Raw genomic sequence first — 18,922 nt, 5'->3', positions numbered from 1 at the left:
CCGCTCCCGGGGAAGCGTCCGCCTTGAATTCCGCTCCGCGGGGAGGAAATCCCCGATTTTGGGCGCTTGGGGTCTGAGCCGGCACCGCGGGCGAGGGCGAGGAACCCTGGTGTGACCCCAGGTATCTCTGCGAGGTGTGCGGCCCCCCCCCCAGCCAGCACCCCCCAAAACTCACCCCGCACGCAGGGCGCTTGTGGGAGCCCAGAACGCCGAGAAAATGAGAGGAACCCAGCACAGAAAACACTCAGAGCCGAGTTTCCCAGCTGAGAAACCTCCTCCTCCTCCTCCTCCTCCTCCTCACGCAGGGCAGGGGTCTCCCCCCAAACCGCGGGAGGGAGGGTGGTGTCGGGGTACCGGCCCCCCCCAGCAGCCAGCTCCCGGGGCTCAGTCTCACCCCTGTTGCGGGCCGGGACACCGCCAGTGCCCCCGCCGGCGCGCGGCCGCTCGCCCCCCGCACCTGAATTCAGAGTTTTTGTCCCCGGTTCCACCCCCGCCAGCCCCCCGCGGCCCCTCGAGCCCCTCCGCCGCCTCGTCCAGCCCCGCCGCTCGGTTTCTGTACAAAGGCCTTTATTTGAGTCGCTAGCAAACGAAACACTCGGTTCAATCGAGCGCCCGCAGCGCGCCGCGCGCAGCCACGACGCGGCCGGCCGCCGCCCGCCTCTCCCTGCCGCCCGCCGTGGGGAGAGGGTTGTTCGGACGATAAAAACAAGAAGGCGAAGGTGGATGAGATGTTAGAGAAGTTGAGGGGGGGAATAAAATAAAATAAAATAAAACTAAGGGGAAAAAAAAAATAATCTGCAAAAATAAAGAGATTCTCTTAAAGTGACGGGGCCAAGGGGGGGTGGGGTGTGAGGCGCGGAGGAGTCGCCGTTAAAACGGCTCCGTGCCGTTGGGTCCGCTCGCCGAAGGGATGCCTGGAACGGGGGCCGTACGGCACGCGCCAGCTCAGGATCCTAAACCGCTCGCGCGGGGCAGGGGACGGGGGACGGGTTCGGACAGACCCGGGGACGCAGGCACCCGGAGAGGGGCCGGGGAAGACAAAAAGCCAACGCCAAACGAAGAAACAAACGCACAAAGCCCGCGACGCGAGGGCGAGGTCCTGCCGGGCGCGTTCCCGTGCCCAGCACCGGGGTGGGGGGCTCCGGTCGGCCGGAACGCCTCGGGAAGAGCGCGGGACCCTTCGCCGGCTCCGTCCTCACCTCTGCCTCGCCCTTCAGGAAGCCCAGCCGCTGGTTTAGCGCCACCCACGCTCGGATTCCAGAGAAAAGCGGAGGGAAAAAAAAAAAAACAAAAACAAAAACCAAACCCCAAACGCTGGATTGGATTCCACCCGCCCGGTTCGAGGGGCAGGGAAAGCGGGCAGAGGGGAGAAATCAAAAAATCTCCTTCCCGTCGCCTCCTTTTCCACCGGCAGCGCCGCTCCGTGCGGAGCTGAGGGCGGGAGGGGAGCCCACCCCGCACGAGAGACCTCTGCTCCCCCCGAGCCCCCCTCAGGCCGGGCTGCGGTTGAAGTCAAGGCTCCCCACGGATCAAATCCAACCAAAACCACTGCAACGAGGCGGAATTTAGGACTACAGAGGCGATCCCAACCGGAGACGCGGCTCGCTCCGGGACGCTAGATTAACAGGTCGGGGGGAAAAAGCCAGCGCAGCGATACCACAGGGTGGGTCCCCCTCCCCGCCCCCTATTTCCTGCTACTCCGGGTTTTTTTTTTCGTTTCGGTTATAACACAGCGCGCAGCCGCGGGAACGCCGCCGCCGGCCAGAGCCCCCCCGCCCCCAGGAAGCCCCCGCGCGTCAGAAAGTCCATCGGTCGTGTAGCCGGCTCTCGCTGCCGAAGCCGTCGCTCGCCGAGGCCTCGGGGTTCGGCGTTTGCCGAGTGGAATCTTCCCCTTTCAAGCTCTTCCTGCACACGGGACACGTGTCGTGCTGCGGAGAGAAACGGGGGAGCTGCAGGGAAACGCCGCTCGAGCGCGCGTGCGCGGGGTTTCGCCCGGAGGCGGGGGGGTCTCGGGCGCCGGCGGGGGGCTCTTACCAGCTCTAACCACGGCACAATGCAGTTGCTGTGGAAGAAGTGATTGCAGGGTAACTGCCGGACCTGCTCCGCCACCGTGTAGTCCTCCTTGCAGACCGGACACTCCAAACCCATGTCTGGAAGAGGAGGCGAAGCGTTAGCTCGCCGGGATGACAGAGGCGAGGTCCCAGCACGCGCAGGTACGATGCGCCGGGGACGGCCGCGCTTGCCGGCCAGGTACCGAAGAAAAAAAAAAAAAGAAAAAAAAGAAAAAAAAATTCAACAGAGCTACGGGGGGATTGGAGTGAATCCTGCCGGAAGCTCCTCGTGCAGGAGGAGGGCGGCTTCGCGAGCGTCGGCTGCCGAAACCCGCTCCCCCGTCCTTCGCAGCGAGCCCCAGGCCGCCACCGCCGTGGCAGCGCCCCCGGGCTGCCCGGGCCCAGCTCCGTCAGTTCAAGCGGGCGAGGCCGAGCGTGACAAGACGGAAATTCGGAGGCTCCTCGGCTTCCCCACCGCCGAGAGGAGACGCGGCTCTACGAAAAGCACCAGACGGAAATATCCGCGCTGGAAACGCTTTGCTGATCGGTTTGCTGAAGGGAGCGTTTTAGTTTCCAGCCACGGAGGGAAAGGATCCTTTGAGCAGCCTCTGCAGACAGCGGAGAGGGAGAAAAAAAAAAATTCCCCGGGCCGCGCTAATTGCAAAACCACAACCCTTCCGAGCAAGCCAGCGGCTCTGCCGCAGGAACCCGCGCGTTATACACGACGTTCCCTGGCAGGAATCCGCCCGGAGCCGCGGCCACCGGCCCCGCCGCGAGGGAATCCGAGAGCGGAGCGAGCGACGCGCCGAGCCCCGGCGGATCGGGACTCGGGTGGATCAAAAAGGCCGCGCCTGGGGACAGCGCGCGCGTGCGCTGCGGAACGAAGCTCTTTGCCGACGGCCTCAACCCGGGGGGACCCGAGAGTCCCGGGAGGAGCGGACACCGGAGGCGACGGCGGCAGGAAAGGCCAGGATCTCCCGAGCCGGGAGCCAGAGGCGTTTCCAGCCCGGAATTCCGGACGTGCGCATCAGGAGACGAGTGCCGCCGGCCACCGATTTCACCTACCGACTTGTTCCTGAGTGACCGTCACCGTCGGGAGAGACGAGATCTTCTCCTTGTCGGCCGGAGGTGGCCCCGTGTTTTCCAGTTGCCCCAGGAGCTGCGGAGGAGAAGAGGACGTGCTGCGCTCCGGAGCGGGGAACGCGGCTGCGCCACGCGGCCACGGAGCGCGTCGGGCGCCCCGTCCCAAAACCACGCAGGCGGGAGCAGCTCGGCACAGCCTGCGCCCCGGGGGGGCTCCGAGCTGTTTCAGTGGTGACAGACATCCCATCCATCCCATCCCATCGCATCCCATCGCATCCCATCCCCGCTGCCCGAATGCAGGAGCCAGCTCGGGTTATCCCGCCCCGGCTCAGATACCCAGCGACCGCTCCCTCCTCCGCGGCAACATTTTGGTGCTCAACCCTCGCTCCCACGCCTCCGCTCCCGGCGTTCCCGCTTCCAACACCATTGCCCTCCGGATATTTCCTCAGGAAACTGAAGGGCCCGGGCGGGAAGGGAGACGCTGCCGCGGACGTGGGAGAGGGCGCTGAGCTACGCCGGGGGGGTTCTGACCCAAAAGGAGCGGGGTGGAGGTGTTCCGGGAGGAGGAGGAACCGCGCGGAGCGGGAACGCGGGAGCTGCAGCACCTCCGGCCTCTCCCAAACTTGGGAAGAGGGGGGAGAAGGAGACCTCCCAGGGCTCTAAAGCGAAGCTGCCTCAGCCGAGCGCGGCCACCAAAGCAAGGAGGGCAAGCCCGGCAGTGGGGGTCGGACCTCCCGTGTCTGGACGGCCCACGGGGGCTGAGCTGGAGCCGCAGGGACAGCGCCCCTTTCCCGGAGTTACGGATTTACGGGGAGCTTGTACCGCGCGGACCCGGATTCACCCGGCAACCAGCTCCGGAGAAGCACTGGGAGGACCACCGAACCCCGCGTGCGGAGACGCCCGGGAGCACGCGAAAGCGCAGACACAGCGGGGAGCCGCGCGCCCAGCCCGAATCCGAACCGCGACGCCGACCCCAGCGGGAGGAGGAAGGTGCCATCTGCAGCGGCCGCGGGGGCTGCAGGCTCATTTTGGGAACGGGCGAGACGGGGCCGCGACGCAGCCTGGGAGGCGGGGCCGCTTCCGAACGGCAGCGGGTGGCTTCGCCGCGCGCGTTCCAGAGGCATCGGCGCGACGGCCGAACCCGCTCCCAGCAAAGTGGCTGCCCGCTCTTCCCGCCCCGGCAACGCCGACGCCCTGGAACAGGCCGCCTGCGGGCGCAGGCTGGACACCCTCCGTGCTCAAAGGAGCCGGCCAAGGCTTCCAGGGAACGGGAGCGGATTTGGCTCGTCCCCTCCGCAAACCGCAGGGCGAAACGACTCGCGGCTGCAAATTCCCAAATCCGGCGCCGGAGGTTTTCATCATCGGCCCCCGCTGAGCCCGCCGCACGGCGCCCGCAAGCCCTGCGCCGCGCATGGGCGAGCCGGGACGCTATTTCCGCACGACCGAGCTCCGATCCCTGCTCCCAAACCCTGGGAAGGGGCAGGGCCCAAGCATCCAAGCCAGAGACCGACGCTCCGCTCCTAATTCTCATCCGAAACGCCCCCCTACCCCCCACCCCCGGCAGCGGGAGCGACCAGAGCGGAGCGCAAAACCTTGCAGGAGCGGCCGGCTCGGCGCCTTTCCGCGCCCAGGCGCGGGCTCTCACCTGGGTGACGATGGCATCCAGGCCGCTCTGTCCCCACGCGTAGTCCCCGGGATTGGAATGCAGCATCCCGCTCCTGCGGACGGGAGCGCGGCGTCGGGGAAAGCGTCGGGGAAACTCTGCCCCGAACCGACCCAGAGGAGCCGCGCTGGCGGGACGGAGCTCCCCGGCACCAGGCTGCGGTTGTTTACCGGTGCGGACAGCCGTGAGCGGAGCCGCGGGCCGAACCGGCCTCGCTACTCACCAGGAAAAAGGGTGCTGGGAGCCGGGAACGGCCGAGTTGGCAAAAAACCCGGCGAAGATCTGCTGGATTATGCTGAAGGGGGAGAGCGAGAAAAGAACGAGCTGAGCAAACAGAGACAGGGCAGCAGGAGGCGAAACACCGCCGCGCCCCAGCGTCCGCGAGCGAGCACTGCGACGCGGGCCCAGCGCGCGGGGCCGAGGGACACCGGCTCGTCAGCACAGGGGAGCGCCGGGAGAGGAAACGGCCGAGCCTCCCGCGTGCCGGCTCGCTTCCCCCGCGGCGGGGCTGGCAGCGGGACAGGCAAAACCCCACCTTTCCCCTGCCAGGCGCCGAGGGGGCCGCGGGGCCGAGCCTCGGAAGCGACAACCCGCGTTTTCCCAGTCGGAGGGTCAGCGGCCGCGAGCGCCAGGGTCCCGTTGGCTGGGGTTTCTCCCCGGGATCCGGCGTTTTACCGCCGGCGGGGGACGGAGGCGCTCCCGGGGGGATCATTTAGGCTCTTACCCTTCGATAGCGGGAGACCTGTCGGGGCGCGAGCTGCCCCGCGATCTGTACCTCCGCGTCATGGGCAATCGCGGGGGTCGGCTCGGGCCCCAGAGGTCGGCGTGGGCTTGGTGGCCCCTCTCGTTGTCCCGGCTGTCTTGGTCCAGCGAGCTGCCGCTCAGGAAGGGTCTGAAGTCGGGGAAGAACATGGCGTGGTCCAAATGGTCCCAGAGCTGCGGGGAGAAAAGGGGAGACACAACCGCACGCGCGCGGCTCCGTCACCCATCCCGGTGCCAAGCGCGGGGGCGGGGAAGTCCGCCCCGGCAGAGCGACGCAGCAGGTTCATCCGGTTACCACGGCTCCCAGAAAAAAAAAAAAGAAAAAAAGTCCGGCAAAACCACTTAATTACAGCCCAAACTAACGAGACGTACCACCCCCAGGAAGACCCGCGCTGCGAGGGTCGGCCTCTCCCTCTCTCTCTCTCTCCGAGGGCTGGGATTTACGGAGAGGCAGCGCCAGACAGCCCGGCTCCCCCGGCCAGGGGCTCGCGGAGTGCCCCGGCTTCTTGCAGCTGCGACGGCGCGCAGAGCCGAAGCACAGCCCTGATGAGGAGGGCTCGTCTCTCCGGCTGCGGCAGGACGGAGCAGCGCGGAGCGGCCGATCGGGAAAGGCCTCTCAGACGTAATGCCGTTTCGCGGGATCGCCGAAAAAGCCACGTTGACGGAGCGGCGCCCTCGAATTTCCCGTGGGAACGAAATGCTCCGGAGCGCGACGCGAGGGCTGTTCTTTCCTCGCTCGTGCCAGACCCTCATCGCGCTTACGACGCGGTCGGAGCGGCTCCGTTTCCATCTCGCGCCAAATCGGCTGGCTTCCCGAGTCTCCGCCGTCGCGCCGTTTGCTCCGGCCCAGGAGGAAAGGGAGAAGTCACGTTTACGACCCGTTCTCTGAATTAACACCCCGCCAACAGAGCTCTGCTTGTTCTCCTGCTGCTTACGACCGAGACCGAGCTCCGCTGCCCCGCAGCCCAGAGAAGACTTTCATTTATTATTAATCCGAAATTCATGCAGCGCCTTTCGGGCGGAGGCGGCGAACCGATGCGCGGGCGCGAGGGGAGACGGCTTCATCTCGCCGCAAGGCGGGCGGTTCGGGGAGGAGGAGCAGCAGAAAGGCACGGGTTTTGCTCAGGATCCGGCCGGAGAGGGGAGGAGAGGCACGCGGAGGCGGAGAGGAGGGATCCGGATCCCCGGCACAGAGCCGCGGAGGAATTCCAGCTGCCCGCCGAGCCCGTTCCCAGCGCCGAAGCGAGCGGCTCCGCTGCAGCGGGCGAAGGCGGGCGCGGCGACGGCACAGACCCGCAAAGCCGCCCGGGGATCAGCCTCGCCGGTGAGCTGCGGCTTGAGGCACGGCTAAAACTCCGCAACGGCGGAGGAAACAGATAACCCGGTCCCCGAGCGAGGCCCGCTGGCCGAGGAGACGCAGGGACATTTTTATTTCCAGCTGTTCTACGCAGCTCGGCCGAGCTCCCGAAGGGAAACGCAGCCCAGAGGAGCGGAGCCGAAAGCCTTCGCCGCGCTCCGGAGTAGGAGGAGCCGGGGCGAGACGGGCGAGGCCGCAGCGTGAAGGCACGTCCGGGGGCCGGCGCGTCTTTCTAGCGTCCTGCGCTTCCCGCCCTGCCCGGCGAGCGAATCCCCGGCAGCTCTCAGCCCTGGAAACGCCAGCAGGCTCCTCAACACCTGCCAAGTTCCTGAAAATCCCTCGGAAGAGCAGCCGTCCTCCGCGGCGGGCGGCAAGCGAAGCTGCCCTCGCGCACGGCACCCGGAGCCGAGACGGAAAACCGCGGCCGGTTGAAAAGAAAAAAAAAAAAGAAAAAAGTAAAAGCAAGAGAGAAAAAAACCTCACCTCTGCGAACTGCGCGGACGGGCTGTCGTCTATGCCACTGCCGTCTAGAAAACTGGAGAGAAAGAGGGAAGTGAGAGCGGGTCACCTTTCCAAAAACCAGCTGAAGACAGACAGGAGCTCCCGCGAGTCCCCAGAGAACGGGCCGAGCAGCCGGAGCCTGCCTGGCGGAATAATTCCTCGGGACAGAAAAGGACGACTGAAATGGAAAGGCTTTTTTAAGCGGCAGCGCGCCGCGTGCAGCCCCACCGCGGAAGAAACCCGCTTCCCAACGTCCCGGCTCGGGGGGAGCCTCGGAAGAGGGGCCGCTGGCGCCGGAGCACGGCTGTTCGGCAAACAGGACCGATGTTTAAGAAGAGGACGCGGCGTGCCGCGAAGCCACCTCCCCGGCGACACCCGCGCGCCCCATTCCGGCCTCGGAGAGCGAAGGCTTACGGAACCACTGCTGCCCTTTCACCTCGCCCAAAAAAAAGCGCTTCTCTCGGCGGTTCCTCGGGGCTGAACACGATCCCGGCCGGGATCCCTAATTCCCGCCGACCCGCTCGGCGCTCCGGGCGTAGAGGGGTCTTCCTCCGCTCCCGACCTGAGCCGCAGAGCACCCCCCGCACGAGACCACGCGCGTTCCCAGCCTCGTCAGGTAGGAAATCCAAACTCACGCCGCCTCTCCCCCCGCGCTCCCGGCTCCGTCCCCGTAAAACGAGCGGCGACCGACGCGTACGCTACCTGGAATCGTCCGTGACCTCTTCGATAAAGCCGGATTCACATCTCGGGCAGGTGTACTCCTGCGGAGGGAGAGAGGGAGCGGGGTTCAGGCACCGACAGCCAGCTCAGCGGCGGACGGGAGGAAAATAAATTAAAAAAATAAAAATAAAATAAAATAAAAATCCAAAGGCCACGTTGTCCCTTCGGCGGGAACCCGGGGAGGGCCGGCGGGTACCGGCCGCAGAGACGCCTCCCCTCCGTCCCGCGCCGCTCAGCGGGACGCAGGGGGCTGCCGGTCGCCTCCTCCTCCTCCTGCCGCCCCACGGCGGCGCCCTGCGCAGCCCCCCAACCCCCCGCCCCGAACGCCGTCCCGGGCTGGCACTGGGATTCCACCCCCCGCCGCGGGGAACGGGGGCGTCGGGCCAGTCCTGCCCCCCTCTCCCCAAATATCCCCCGGTCTCAGCCATCCCCCCAAAACGGGGCGGGGGGAGGGAAGGCCAGCCCGCACCCCCGGGAGCCCCCGCGCTGAGGGGCCACGGGGATCTGGCACCGCCCCGCTCCCCACTTCGGGGCTGGGGGGGGGCCGAGCCCCCCAGGTTCGGGCTCAAGGCCCCCGGCAGCACCCCAGAGCCCCTCACGGGCTGGGTTGAGGGGGGGGCGGAGAGCAGGGGGGTCCCAGCTCCCCAAAAGGACGAGAGGACTCGGCCTCGCCTACGGATGGCGGGGTCAGCCCAGCCCCTGAGTTTTTGGGGCAGGGGGTGGGGGGGGCACAGGGTTCGGCAGGATGTGAGAGCTCGCCCCTCTCTACAGGACCCGGGGGTGGGAGGGGGGGTTCTGAAGAGCCAGCGCTTCCCCGGGGGATTTTGGGGGGGTCACCCCCACCCTGCGGGGTTCAGGGAGACCTGGGGGGACACAGCAAGGGCCCGCACGGCGGCCCCGTGCCAAGGGGCACCCAGGGGAGTGGGGGGGGCACCCCCTTCCCTGTGGGGGTCAACGAGGAGATTTTGGGGGCGGGGGGGTCACCCTTGTCTGCAGGGTTTGTGGGGGCTGCTATTACCCACAGGGAAGGGATTGGGGGGGTCACTCCTTGTCTGTAGAAGCTGGGGGGGCTGCTCTTCCCCACAGGGGGCAGGGAGGGGTTTTGGGGGGGTCACCCCTTGTCTGCAGGGTTTGGGGGGGTTGCTCTTCCCCACAGGGAGGGGATTGAGGGGGGGGGCTGCCCTTCCCCACAGGGAGGGGATTGGGGGGGTCCCCTCTGCCCGCAGGAGGTTTGGGGGGACAACCCCCCCGAGGCTGAACCCCAGACAGGGGTCCCCGCCCCAAGGCGAGATTTGGGGCGGGGTGGGGAGCCCCTCACCCCGGAGCCGGCCGAGCCGGGGCCGCTCCCGCCGGGGGGCAGCGGGGCCCAGAGGCCTCGGCCTCCCGCCCCCCGCCCCCGCCATCCCCTCCGCGCTGCGGCCCCAAGCCCCGGCGCTTACCGGCAGCTTGGGGCTGACCTCCCCCTTGCAGCTGTGGCAGAAGAAGCGGTGCTGGGACACGGCGGCCGCCGCCGAGGCCTCCGCCATCTTCTCTCCGCCGCCTCCCCGCCGTCAGTCCTCCGGCGAGCCAGAGAGCCCGCCCGCTAGAGCGCCCGGCGGGAGCGGCCCCGCTAGCCCGCCACTTCCGGTCAGCTCGTCTGCTCCCGGCCCAGCGACGCCTTGGCGCCTCGGCCCGACGAGACGGCGCGGCTAGAGCGTCGCCCAGGAGGCGGAAGTGGCGGGCGGGGAACCGGAAGTGGCGGTTGTCATGGTGGCCGCATGGGCCTAGGCCGGGCCTGGGTGAGTGCGAGCACGGCGGGCCCGTTCCGGCGAGGCTGGCGTCTCCCGGGGGGGGGACCCCGAACCCTCTGACAGCCCCGCCGCCCCGCCGGGAGGGGATCCCAGCCGGGACGGGGGCTCCGCTGCTCGGGAGGGGGGGCTGTGGATGCGGGGCCCGGCTGGCGGCCCCCGGAGGGGGGGGGGGCGGCACGGGGACCCCGACCCGCCCGACGGCACCCCGGCCCTCCTGGGGGGGGCATCCCAGCTGGGATGGGGGACACGAGGGGTCCCTGTGACGTGGCTGCCCCCTCGGGAGGGGGACCTGTGGGGCCGTGCCCCCCAAAAAAGGGCTGCCGCCCCCCGGAGGGGACCCTGGGCCCACCCGCGCGCCGGAATCGCCGTCCCCTCTCCCCCTCCCCCCCCGCCGCAGCGCCAGGGGCTGGTTCTGCTCCAGACTCGCTCTCCCCCTGCCCCCCCGCCCCGTTTTGGGACGGGGCACGGATGGGGTTTCCCCGGGGCGCCCCCTCCCCACCCCCCAAAAACCAGCCCCCGCTCTTCCCCAGCGCCACCGGGGGTTCCGATCCGCCGGCGCCATGACTCAGGCGGAAATCAAGCTGTGCTCCCTCCTGCTGCGCGAACATTTTGGGGAGATCGTGGAGAAGATTGGGACCTGTCTCCTGCGGACGGGCGCCCAGCCGCTGCGGCTGCTCGTTGGCGACACGGGGCTGCTGCTGGAGCAGGTACGTCCGGACCTCCCCGCGTCGGCCCGGGAGGAGAAACCGGCAGGAACGGCTTGGGAAGGACAGGCGGGCGCATGGCCGCTTCAAAAAAGGTTGAAATCACCCGTAAAAAGCAGCGTAGGCAGGAGGAGAGGGAGGAATGGCGGGGGGGCGAGCGCGGCGGGGGGGTGAGCGCGGCGGGGGGGCCCCTCCGTCGCCTAACCGCGCCCCCGCCGCGCCTCGGACAGGCGAAGAAAGCGCTGTGCGTCCTCATCCAGCACAACCTGGCGACATACCAGCTGCAGAAGCGCGGCTTCGTGGAGTACGAGGCCCGCTGCGAGCGGGTCCTGCGCATCCTGCGCTACCCCCGCTACATCTACACCGCCAAGACGCTCTACGGCGACAGCGGCGAGCTCCTCGTGGAGGAGCTGCTCCTCAACGGCAAGATGACGATGAGCGCCGTGGTGAGGAAGGTGGCGGACAGGCTGACCGAAACCATGGAAGGTGGGGAAGCTCCTCTCCTTAAAAATTTTAAAAAAAAAAAAAAAAAAAGGGAATCTGGGAGCGGGAGGAGGCACGGCGGCTCCGGTTTGGCCGGGCAGACGCGGCGCCGGCGGCTCGGCGGGCGGCGTTACGGCGCCAAACTGGCCGTGAACTGGGAGAACTGGCCTCCAAGCGGCCCGTTCCCCGCGGCAGCGCCTCGGCCCCGGCGGGGCATGACGCCGCCGCCTCTCCTGGGGCCTAGCTGGGAAAAGCGTGGATTACGCCGAAGTCTCCGGCACCTTCGTGCGCCTGGCGGACACGCACTTCGTCCAGAGGTGCCCGCTGGTTCCCGAAACCCCCCGGAGCCCCGCCGCGCCGCCCCCCGCCGCGCCCGCCTTGCTGCTGGACGAGAAGGACATGTACGCCGTGCCCAGGCTGAGCCTCGTGGGTGAGCAGCCCCTCGCGCCCCGCGCCCCGCACCCCGCCGCCGGGGGGTCGCGAAAAGCCACCGGCGCCAGCGTCGCTTGGCAGGGAAGGGGAAGCGGAGACGATCGTGCGACGAGGAAGAGGGCGGCGAGCGCCAGGCGAAAAGGCAGAAGCAAGAGGGAGGAAGCGCGGAGGTACCGGCGCCGGTCGGCCGTCGGGGGCGGCTCAGGACGCGGGCCGGCCCCAAACGTCACGGGCCGGGGGGGGCCGGCCCGGGGCTGAGCCCCTTCCTTCTCCGAGCTCTCGGGCTCCGGGGACGCGGCGTCTTCCCAGAGACGTTCCCTGGGGGGGCTAAACGAGAAGTTTGGGGCCTCCTCTCCCATTTTTGGGTCTCTTCTCCCATTTCCCCCCCTCCCCCATTTTCCCGCCATTTCCCCCCCCCCATTTCCCCCCCTCCTCTCCCATTTCCCCCCCTCCTCTCCCATTTCCCCCCCCTCTCTCTCGCCGTTCCCCCGCAGCCTCCCCCCGACGACGGCATTTACTGGCAAGTCAACATCTCCCGGTTCCACCAGCACTTCCGAGACCAGGCCATCGTCGGCGCCGTGGCCAGCCGCATGGACCAGGTCGGTGGACGCCCCCGCCAACCTCCCGCTCGCCGCCGCGGCGCGGGGGCTCCGTCGCTCCCGGCGGAGGGGGGGGGGAAGCCCCCAGCCCAGCAGTTCTCTCCCCCCCCGAATCCAGACCAGCAGCGAAATCGTGCGGACGATGCTGCGCATGAGCGAGGTCACCACGTCCTCCGGCGCGCCGTACACCCAGCCGCTCTCCTCCAACGAGGTCGGTTCCCGCCGCGCTCGGGAGAAGCCCCCGCGGGTTTGGAAAACGCCACCTGTTCCGGTTTCACCCGCTTTTCCGTAGATTTTCAGGTCTCTTCCAGCCGGATACAACATCGGGAAGCAGGTGCTGGACCAATACCTCACCCTGTTAGCGGACGACCCGGTAGGAGCCGCGTGACGCCGGCGCCGAGGAGCGAATCGCCGCTCGATCGCCTGAAAACCGGGATTTTGATCGCCGAATTTTTATTTTTTTTTTTTTTTCTCATAGCTGGAGTTCGTGGGTAAATCCGGGGACAGCGGCGGGGGCACGTACACCGTCAGTATCCTTTGCGGAAGCGCCCGACGCGACGCTTCCCGGCGCCGAGAGCCGTTCCCGCCGGCCGCTGTTATCCCTTGACGCTGCCCTCGCGCAGATCTCCACAAGGCCCTGGCGTCCCTGGCCACGGCGACGCTGGAGTCCGTCGTGGAGGAGAGGTGAGGCTTCGGAGACCCCCCCGTCCCCCCCCCAACCCCGGCGGCGCCCTTCTCGCTTCGGCCCGCCGACGTTTTCCCGTCCCGGCGCAGGTTCGGTTCCCGCTGCGCCCGGATTTTCCGCTTGCTCCTGCGCAAGAAGCACCTGGAGCAGAAGCAGGTGGAGGATTTTGCCATGATCCCGGCCAAGGAAGCCAAGGAGATGCTCTACAAAATGCTGTCGGAGAATTTCGTGACGCTGCAGGTGAGTCAGCGGAACGCCGCCGCGCCCCGGCGGTGAGGGACGCCGGCCGAACCCCGCCCCCCCCCCCCCCAAACCCCGGCAGGAGATCCCCAAGACCCCCGACCACGCGCCGTCCCGCACCTTCTACCTCTACACCGTCAACGTCCCGTGCTCCGCGCGGATGCTGCTGCACAGGTGCTACAAGGTAAATCCCGGTGCCCCCGCGCGGCCCCCAGAGCCCCCGGCCCGGCCCCGCCTGGCCTTCGTCCGCGCAAATAGCGTGACGGAGAGTTGTGTTCCTGACGGGAGAGAAAGCCGGGCCCCCTCTCCGCCCAAACGTGCTCCTCCACCATCGCCACGTGTGCCTCTCCTGTTCTTCCTCCTCTTCCTCCTCCTTCTTCTTCTCCTCATCCACCACCACCACACGTGGCTCTCCTCCTCCTGCTCCTTCTTCTCCTCTTCCTCCTCATCCTCCTACTTTTTCTTCTCCTCCTCCGTGACCACCACCAGCACCACCGTGCATGGCTCTCCTCCTCCTTCTTCTCCTTCTCCTCTTCCTTGTCCACCACACGTGGTTCGTCTCCTCATCCACCACCGTCACGATGTGTGGTGGTCCTCCTCCTCCACCACAACCACGCATGGCTCTCCTCCTCCTCTCCTCCATCATCATGTGTGGCTCTCCTCCTCCTCCTCCTCCTCCTCCTCCTCCACCACCACCACGTGGGGTTCTCCTCCTCCTCCACCACAACCACATATGGCTCTCCTCTTCCTCCTCCTCCTCTCCTCCATCATCATGTGTGGCTCTCCTCCTCCTCCTCCTCCTCCTCCTCCTCCACCACCACCACGTGGGGTTCTCCTCCTCCTCCTCCACAACCACATATGGCTCTCCTCTTCCTCCTCCTCCTCTCCTCCATCATCATGTATGACTCTCCTTCTTCTTCTCCTCCTCCACCACTACGCAGGGTTCTCCTTCTCCTCCTCCTCCTTCACCACGCGGGGTTCTCCTCATCCTCCTCCTCCCCCTCCTCCTCATCCTCCTCCACCACCACCACCACGTGGGGTTCTCCTCCTCCTCTTCCTCCTCCACCACCATGCAGGGTTCTCCTGCTCCTCCTCCTCCTCCACCACCATGCAGGGTTCTCCTCCTCCTCCTCCTCCTCCTCCACCCCCGAGCAAGGGGGCAGTTGGGCCACCCCCACGCGTCCCCTCACAGCCCCCAGCCGGGCGTGATGGCCACCTCCTCCGCCCCGGGGCCTCTCCCAGGCGGTGCCGTCCCGTCCCTGTTTCACCGCCCGGGTTGGGTTTTGCCGCCACGCGGGGGGGTGGGGGGTGGGACGAAGGCTCCCCCCGGCCCCGTTTCTCTTCCCTCTTCCCAGAGCGTGGCCAACCTCATCGAGCGGCGCCAGTTCGAGACCAAGGAGAACAAGTGAGCGCGGGGGGGCTGAGGCGTCGCGAGGGAGGGGCTGCGGTGGGGTGGGGGGAGGCCGAAGCCGCCACGTTCCTGGTCTCTCCCCCCCCACCCCCCCACCCCCCAGGAGGCTGCTGGAGAAGTCGCAGCGCGTGGAAGCCATCTTGGCGTCCATGCAGGCCACCGGCGCCGAGCAGGCGCAGCTGCAGGAGATCGAGGAGATGATCACGGCCCCCGAGCGCCAGCAGCTGGAGACCCTCAAACGCAACGTCAACAAGTGAGCGGCGCCCGGGCTGGGGGGGGACGGGGAGGGGCGGCTGGGGGGCGAGGACCCCGGCGGCGGCGGCCGTCCCACCGCCCCCCCTCCGCCCCCTCCCCCAGGCTGGACGCCAGCGAGAACCAGGTGGACGAGACCATCTTCGTGCTGGAGTCCTTCATCGAGAGCACGCTGAAGCGGCCTTGAGGCTGCCGGGGAAAAAAAATAAAGAAATAAAATAAAAATAAAAATAAAAATAAAAATAAAAATCCAAGCGTTTTTTTTTAAAAAGCCACCGGTGTTTCCTCCGCGGGGGCGGTGCCCACACGGCCGCCGGCAGGGGGCGCGCTTGCCCCCACCTCACCGTGGCACCGCCCACCGGAAGACCACGCCCACACACCCGGAAAGAGGCCACGCCCACACCCGGAAAGAGGCCACGCCCACACCCGGAAAGAGGCCACGCCCACACCCGGAAAGAGGCCACGCCCAGGCCCGCAGCGCCCCATGGCGGGGCCGGGGCGGCTGCTGGTGCACGTGCGGCGGGGCAGGGCGGGGGGGCCGGCGCGGTTCGGGCAGGTACGGCGGGGGGGGCAATGGGGGGGGGGCAAGGGGTGTGCAAGGCACGCAAGGGGCGTGCGAGGGGCACACGGGGTGGCAGGGGTTGTGCGAGGGGCGTGCGAGGGGCACACGGGGCGGCAGGGGTTGTGCGAGGGGCGTGCGAGGGGCACACGGGGTGGCAGGGGTTGCGCGAGGGGCGTGCGAGGGGCACACGGGGCGGCAGGGGTTGCGCGAGGGGCGTGCGAGGGACGCACGGGGTGGCAGGGGTTGTGCGAGGGGCGTGCGAGGGGCACACCGGGCGGCAGGGGTTGTGCGAGGGGCGTGCGAGGGGCACACGGGGTGGCAGGGGTTGCGCGAGGGGCGTGCGAGGGGCACACGGGGTGGCAGGGGTTGTGCGAGGGGCGTGCGAGGGGCACACGGGGCGGCAGGGGTTGTGCGAGGGGCGTGCGAGGGGCACACGGGGTGGTGGCAGCGTGCGAGGGGCGTGCGAGGGACACACGGGGCGGCAGGGGTTGCGCGAGGGGCACACGGGGCGGCAGGGGTTGTGCGAGGGGCGTGCGAGGGGCACACGGGGCGGCAGGGGTTGTGCGAGGGGCGTGCGAGGGGCACACGGGGTGGCAGGGGTTGCGCGAGGGGCGTGCGAGGGGCACACGGGGCGGCAGGGGTTGCGCGAGGGGCGTGCGAGGGGCACACGGGGCGGCAGGGGTTGCGCGAGGGGCGTGCGAGGGACACACGGGGCGGCAGGGGTTGTGCGAGGGGCGTGCGAGGGGCACACGGGGTGGCAGGGGTTGCGCGAGGGGCGTGCGAGGGGCACACGGGGCGGCAGGGGTTGCGCGAGGGGCGTGCGAGGGACACACGGGGTGGTGGCAGCGTGCGAGGGGCGTGCGAGGGACACACGGGGCGGCAGGGGTTGTGCGAGGGGCACACGGGGTGGCAGGGGTTGTGCGAGGGGCGTGCGAGGGACACACGGGGTGGTGGCAGCGTGCGAGGGGCGTGCGAGGGGCACACGGGGCGGCAGGGGTTGTGCGAGGGGCGTGCGAGGGGCACACGGGGTGGTGGCAGCGTGCGAGGGGCGTGCGAGGGACACACGGGGTGGTGGCAGCGTGCGAGGGGCGTGCGAGGGGCACACGGGGCGGCAGGGGTTGCGCGAGGGGCGTGCGAGGCGCGAACAGGGCTGAGGAGGGGGCACGCGCCGCAGTACGCAGCGTGTGTGTGCGAAGGCTGCAGGTGCGTGTGCGAACGTCAGCGTAGTGCAAGGAGCTGTGTGGGGGGTGGGGGTGCATGGGGGGGGTCTCACCTCGTGTGCCGGCGCTGCCCTCGCCGTCCCCTCCCCGCAGAGCGTCACCGGCGCCTTCTGCCCGGCGCACGAGGACACTGCGGCGGTGCACTGCGGCCTGCACCGCGGCCGCTTCCTCCTCTCGGACGCAGCCTTCCCCGGCTCCACCGCCGCGCTCCTGGAGGTGGGTGGGGGCCAGGGGACCCCCTGGGTGCCCCCCGCCACCGTTGCGTCCCCCCCCCTCATGTCCCCTCTCCCCGCAGCGCCCGCCCTCCTGCCCCGCCAAGCGCCGGGGGGGGGAGCGGGCTGCGGCCAAGCCGGGGGGCCCGGGGGTGGCCGTGGCAGTGGCCACGCTGCTGCGGGCCAGCAGCGGCCGCGTCCTGCTCACCCGCCGCGCCAGCGCCCTCCGCGTCTTCCCCAACGCCTGGGTGCCGCCCGGTGAGTCCGGCCGGGGCGGGGTGGGGGGGTTGGAGGGGGGTGCGCGGGTTACTTTGCGGTGCCCCTCACTCGCTGGCCTTCCCCGCAGGTGGGCAGGTGGAGCCGGGAGAAGAGGTGAGGGGACGGCGCGGGGACGTCGCGGCCTCCGCCTGGGAGGGGATGGGGTCAGCGTGAGCTGGGGGGGTGGGGGGGCACGGTGCACCCCGATTCCCCCCCCTCCACCCCCCAATTTCTCCTCCGTAGCTGCTGGACGCGGGGCTGCGGGAGCTGGAGGAGGAGACGGGGCTGCGCCTGGATGCGGGGACCTTCTCCTGGAGGATGCTCGGCCTCTGGGAGGTGACACCCGCGTCCCGCAGGGCTGGGGGGCGGGGGGGTGTCCCCAGGGTCCCCTCCGTCCGCCAACCCCCCGCCCCTGTCCCCGCAGTCCGTCTACCCCCCGACACCGAGCCGGGGGCCGCCGCGCCGCCACCACATCGTCGCCTACCTGCTGCTCCGCTCCGCCGAACCCCACGAGCGGCTGGAGGTGAGCGCGGGGACGGGGACGGGGACAGGGACGGGACGGTTCATGTGTGTCCCCCCCCCACCCCGCCCCGGGGTGCCTGAGGGGTTTGTGTGGGGGTTCAGGCCAGGATGCGTCCCAGCGAGAGCGAGGTGAGTGCCTACGCCTGGCTGGAGCCCCCCATCCTGGAGGCCATCGCCAGTTTGGGAAACGACCTCAGCGCGCTGCCGGCCACCGTCGGGTGAGGATGTCGGGGACAGGGACAAAGGTGCAAAAAAAAAAAAACCCCCAAAAATGGGGCGCCCCACGTGGCTCCGTCCCCAATCGCCTTCTGTCTCCCAGCGTCACGGAGCTGAGCCACGGCTCCTCCGGCATCGCCCAGCTGCCCACCGCCACCTTCCTGACCGCGGCCCCGGCTGCGGGGGACGACGTGGAACGGGTCAGCACCGGCACCAGGTTCGCCCTTCGGCTCTGGCTGGGGTCCGCGGGGGAGCGGGGGCCGCCCCGGCCCTTGGGCAGCGTCGCGCCGTGCCGGGAAAGGAAATAAAGGGAATAAAAAAAAGGGAATAAAACTGCTGCCCCCGAGGACTGGAGCCCAGGCTGGAGCGGGAAGGGGCGCAGACCCGTGCTGGGTTTGGCGAGGACGCGCAGAGGCCCTGGCAGTTACCTGGAGCGGGGCCACCGCGCTGGTGGGGGTCGGGGTCCCGCGCTGGGCCGCGCTTGCTGCTCGGGGCTGCGGGGAGAGCAGAGCAGAGTTAGGGCAGCCCGGCGCCTCAGCGCGATCCCGTTGAGAACAAACCCCCTCCGGCGGGGGATTTCGGAAACCCAGACTCCGCAAACCCCTCCAGAGGGGTCCCGGAGCACGCGCGGGCGAGCTGGGGCCGCGATCCCGGCGCGCTCTGGCCCCCGAACTCCCGCTTTTCAGAGTGGAAGCGGCAGCCGTTCGGCTCCGGCTAAACGGGAGCGGCTCCGCGCGCGAGCCGGCAGATCCGCAGGGATTTAACAGCTTTATTGCATGGAAAGGTTTACGGCGGTTACCGTACAAGGAGCAGGAAATCCTCCGAGCAGCGTACGGTGCGCCACTCCCTCGTCCCGCCCTCACCGGGCCTGGAATTTTGGGGAAGGAGCGGTTAAAAAAAAAAAAAGGTGCTAAAAAAAAAAAAAACGTGCTACACGCGACAGCTCTGCGGAGCCGCAGCACCCCTGTGCCTGTCGCTGGTGCGTGGCTGTCGGGGTTAGCGGCTAACGCAGCCGTTTAAATACATAAATTATCTGTGCAACGGGCCGCGCGCCGTCCCAGGGACGACGCAACCTTCCCCGAGTCCTCCCGGAGATCCAGGAACCGGGAAACCTTTGGAGTTTTCTACATACAAAAGCTAGAAGCTGAAAATAGAGATCATCTGTTCGCTCTACGCGCTGGAAAGGTTTAAAAGGAGGG

General features: G+C 68.6%; 3 protein-coding genes and 1 long non-coding RNA gene across 7 annotated transcripts; 3 read left to right on the top strand and 1 right to left on the bottom strand.

The window, feature by feature from the left end:
* Window positions 1-528: 528 nt before the first annotated feature.
* LOC147597258 (uncharacterized) lies at window positions 529-1,300 on the top strand. The gene is made up of 2 exons (XR_015261238.1): window positions 529-989; window positions 1,024-1,300. It is a non-coding gene; the product is annotated as an uncharacterized LOC147597258 (long non-coding RNA).
* Window positions 1,301-1,443: 143 nt separating this feature from the next.
* On the bottom strand, window positions 1,444-9,767 carry RNF115 (ring finger protein 115). The gene is made up of 9 exons (XM_086768097.1): window positions 9,577-9,767; window positions 8,120-8,178; window positions 7,400-7,451; window positions 5,522-5,733; window positions 5,021-5,092; window positions 4,780-4,852; window positions 3,117-3,210; window positions 2,035-2,150; window positions 1,444-1,928 (listed from the first exon to the last, which is right to left on the bottom strand). Exons 1-9 carry the CDS (start codon window positions 9,661-9,663, stop codon window positions 1,797-1,799), a joined length of 897 nt encoding a protein of 298 aa, XP_086624223.1. The 5' UTR covers window positions 9,664-9,767; the 3' UTR covers window positions 1,444-1,796.
* A 97-nt stretch (window positions 9,768-9,864) lies between these two features.
* On the top strand, window positions 9,865-14,982 carry POLR3C (RNA polymerase III subunit C). 3 transcript variants are annotated; one of them, XM_086768092.1, is made up of 15 exons: window positions 9,865-9,915; window positions 10,458-10,634; window positions 10,892-11,117; window positions 11,359-11,544; window positions 11,628-11,716; window positions 12,041-12,145; window positions 12,264-12,356; window positions 12,438-12,518; window positions 12,624-12,675; window positions 12,769-12,829; window positions 12,920-13,070; window positions 13,153-13,254; window positions 14,426-14,475; window positions 14,585-14,734; window positions 14,839-14,982. In XM_086768092.1, exons 1-15 carry the CDS (start codon window positions 9,895-9,897, stop codon window positions 14,918-14,920), a joined length of 1,626 nt encoding a protein of 541 aa, XP_086624218.1. In that variant the 5' UTR covers window positions 9,865-9,894; the 3' UTR covers window positions 14,921-14,982. The 3 variants fall into 3 exon arrangements, with proteins under 3 accessions (XP_086624218.1, XP_086624217.1, XP_086624219.1); XM_086768091.1 differs by having other exon boundaries at window positions 10,862-11,117; XM_086768093.1 differs by lacking the exon at window positions 13,153-13,254 and having other exon boundaries at window positions 10,862-11,117.
* A 213-nt stretch (window positions 14,983-15,195) lies between these two features.
* On the top strand, window positions 15,196-18,069 carry NUDT17 (nudix hydrolase 17). 2 transcript variants are annotated; one of them, XM_086768095.1, is made up of 8 exons: window positions 15,218-15,289; window positions 16,609-16,731; window positions 16,811-16,985; window positions 17,074-17,099; window positions 17,229-17,321; window positions 17,410-17,508; window positions 17,610-17,725; window positions 17,827-18,069. In XM_086768095.1, the coding sequence occupies exons 1-8, from the start codon at window positions 15,218-15,220 to the stop codon at window positions 18,029-18,031; spliced, it is 909 nt and encodes a 302-aa protein (XP_086624221.1). In that variant the 3' UTR covers window positions 18,032-18,069. The 2 variants fall into 2 exon arrangements, with proteins under 2 accessions (XP_086624222.1, XP_086624221.1); XM_086768096.1 differs by lacking the exon at window positions 16,609-16,731 and having other exon boundaries at window positions 15,196-15,289.
* The last annotated feature ends 853 nt before the right edge of the window (window positions 18,070-18,922 follow it).

Source organism: Chlamydotis macqueenii, chromosome 28 (genome assembly GCF_036417535.1).
Source record: "Chlamydotis macqueenii isolate bChlMac1 chromosome 28, bChlMac1.mat, whole genome shotgun sequence".
Taxonomy (NCBI): domain Eukaryota; kingdom Metazoa; phylum Chordata; class Aves; order Otidiformes; family Otididae; genus Chlamydotis; species Chlamydotis macqueenii.
The sequence above is the reverse complement of the archived record's forward strand: the minus strand, read 5'-3'. Positions and strand labels throughout refer to the sequence as shown.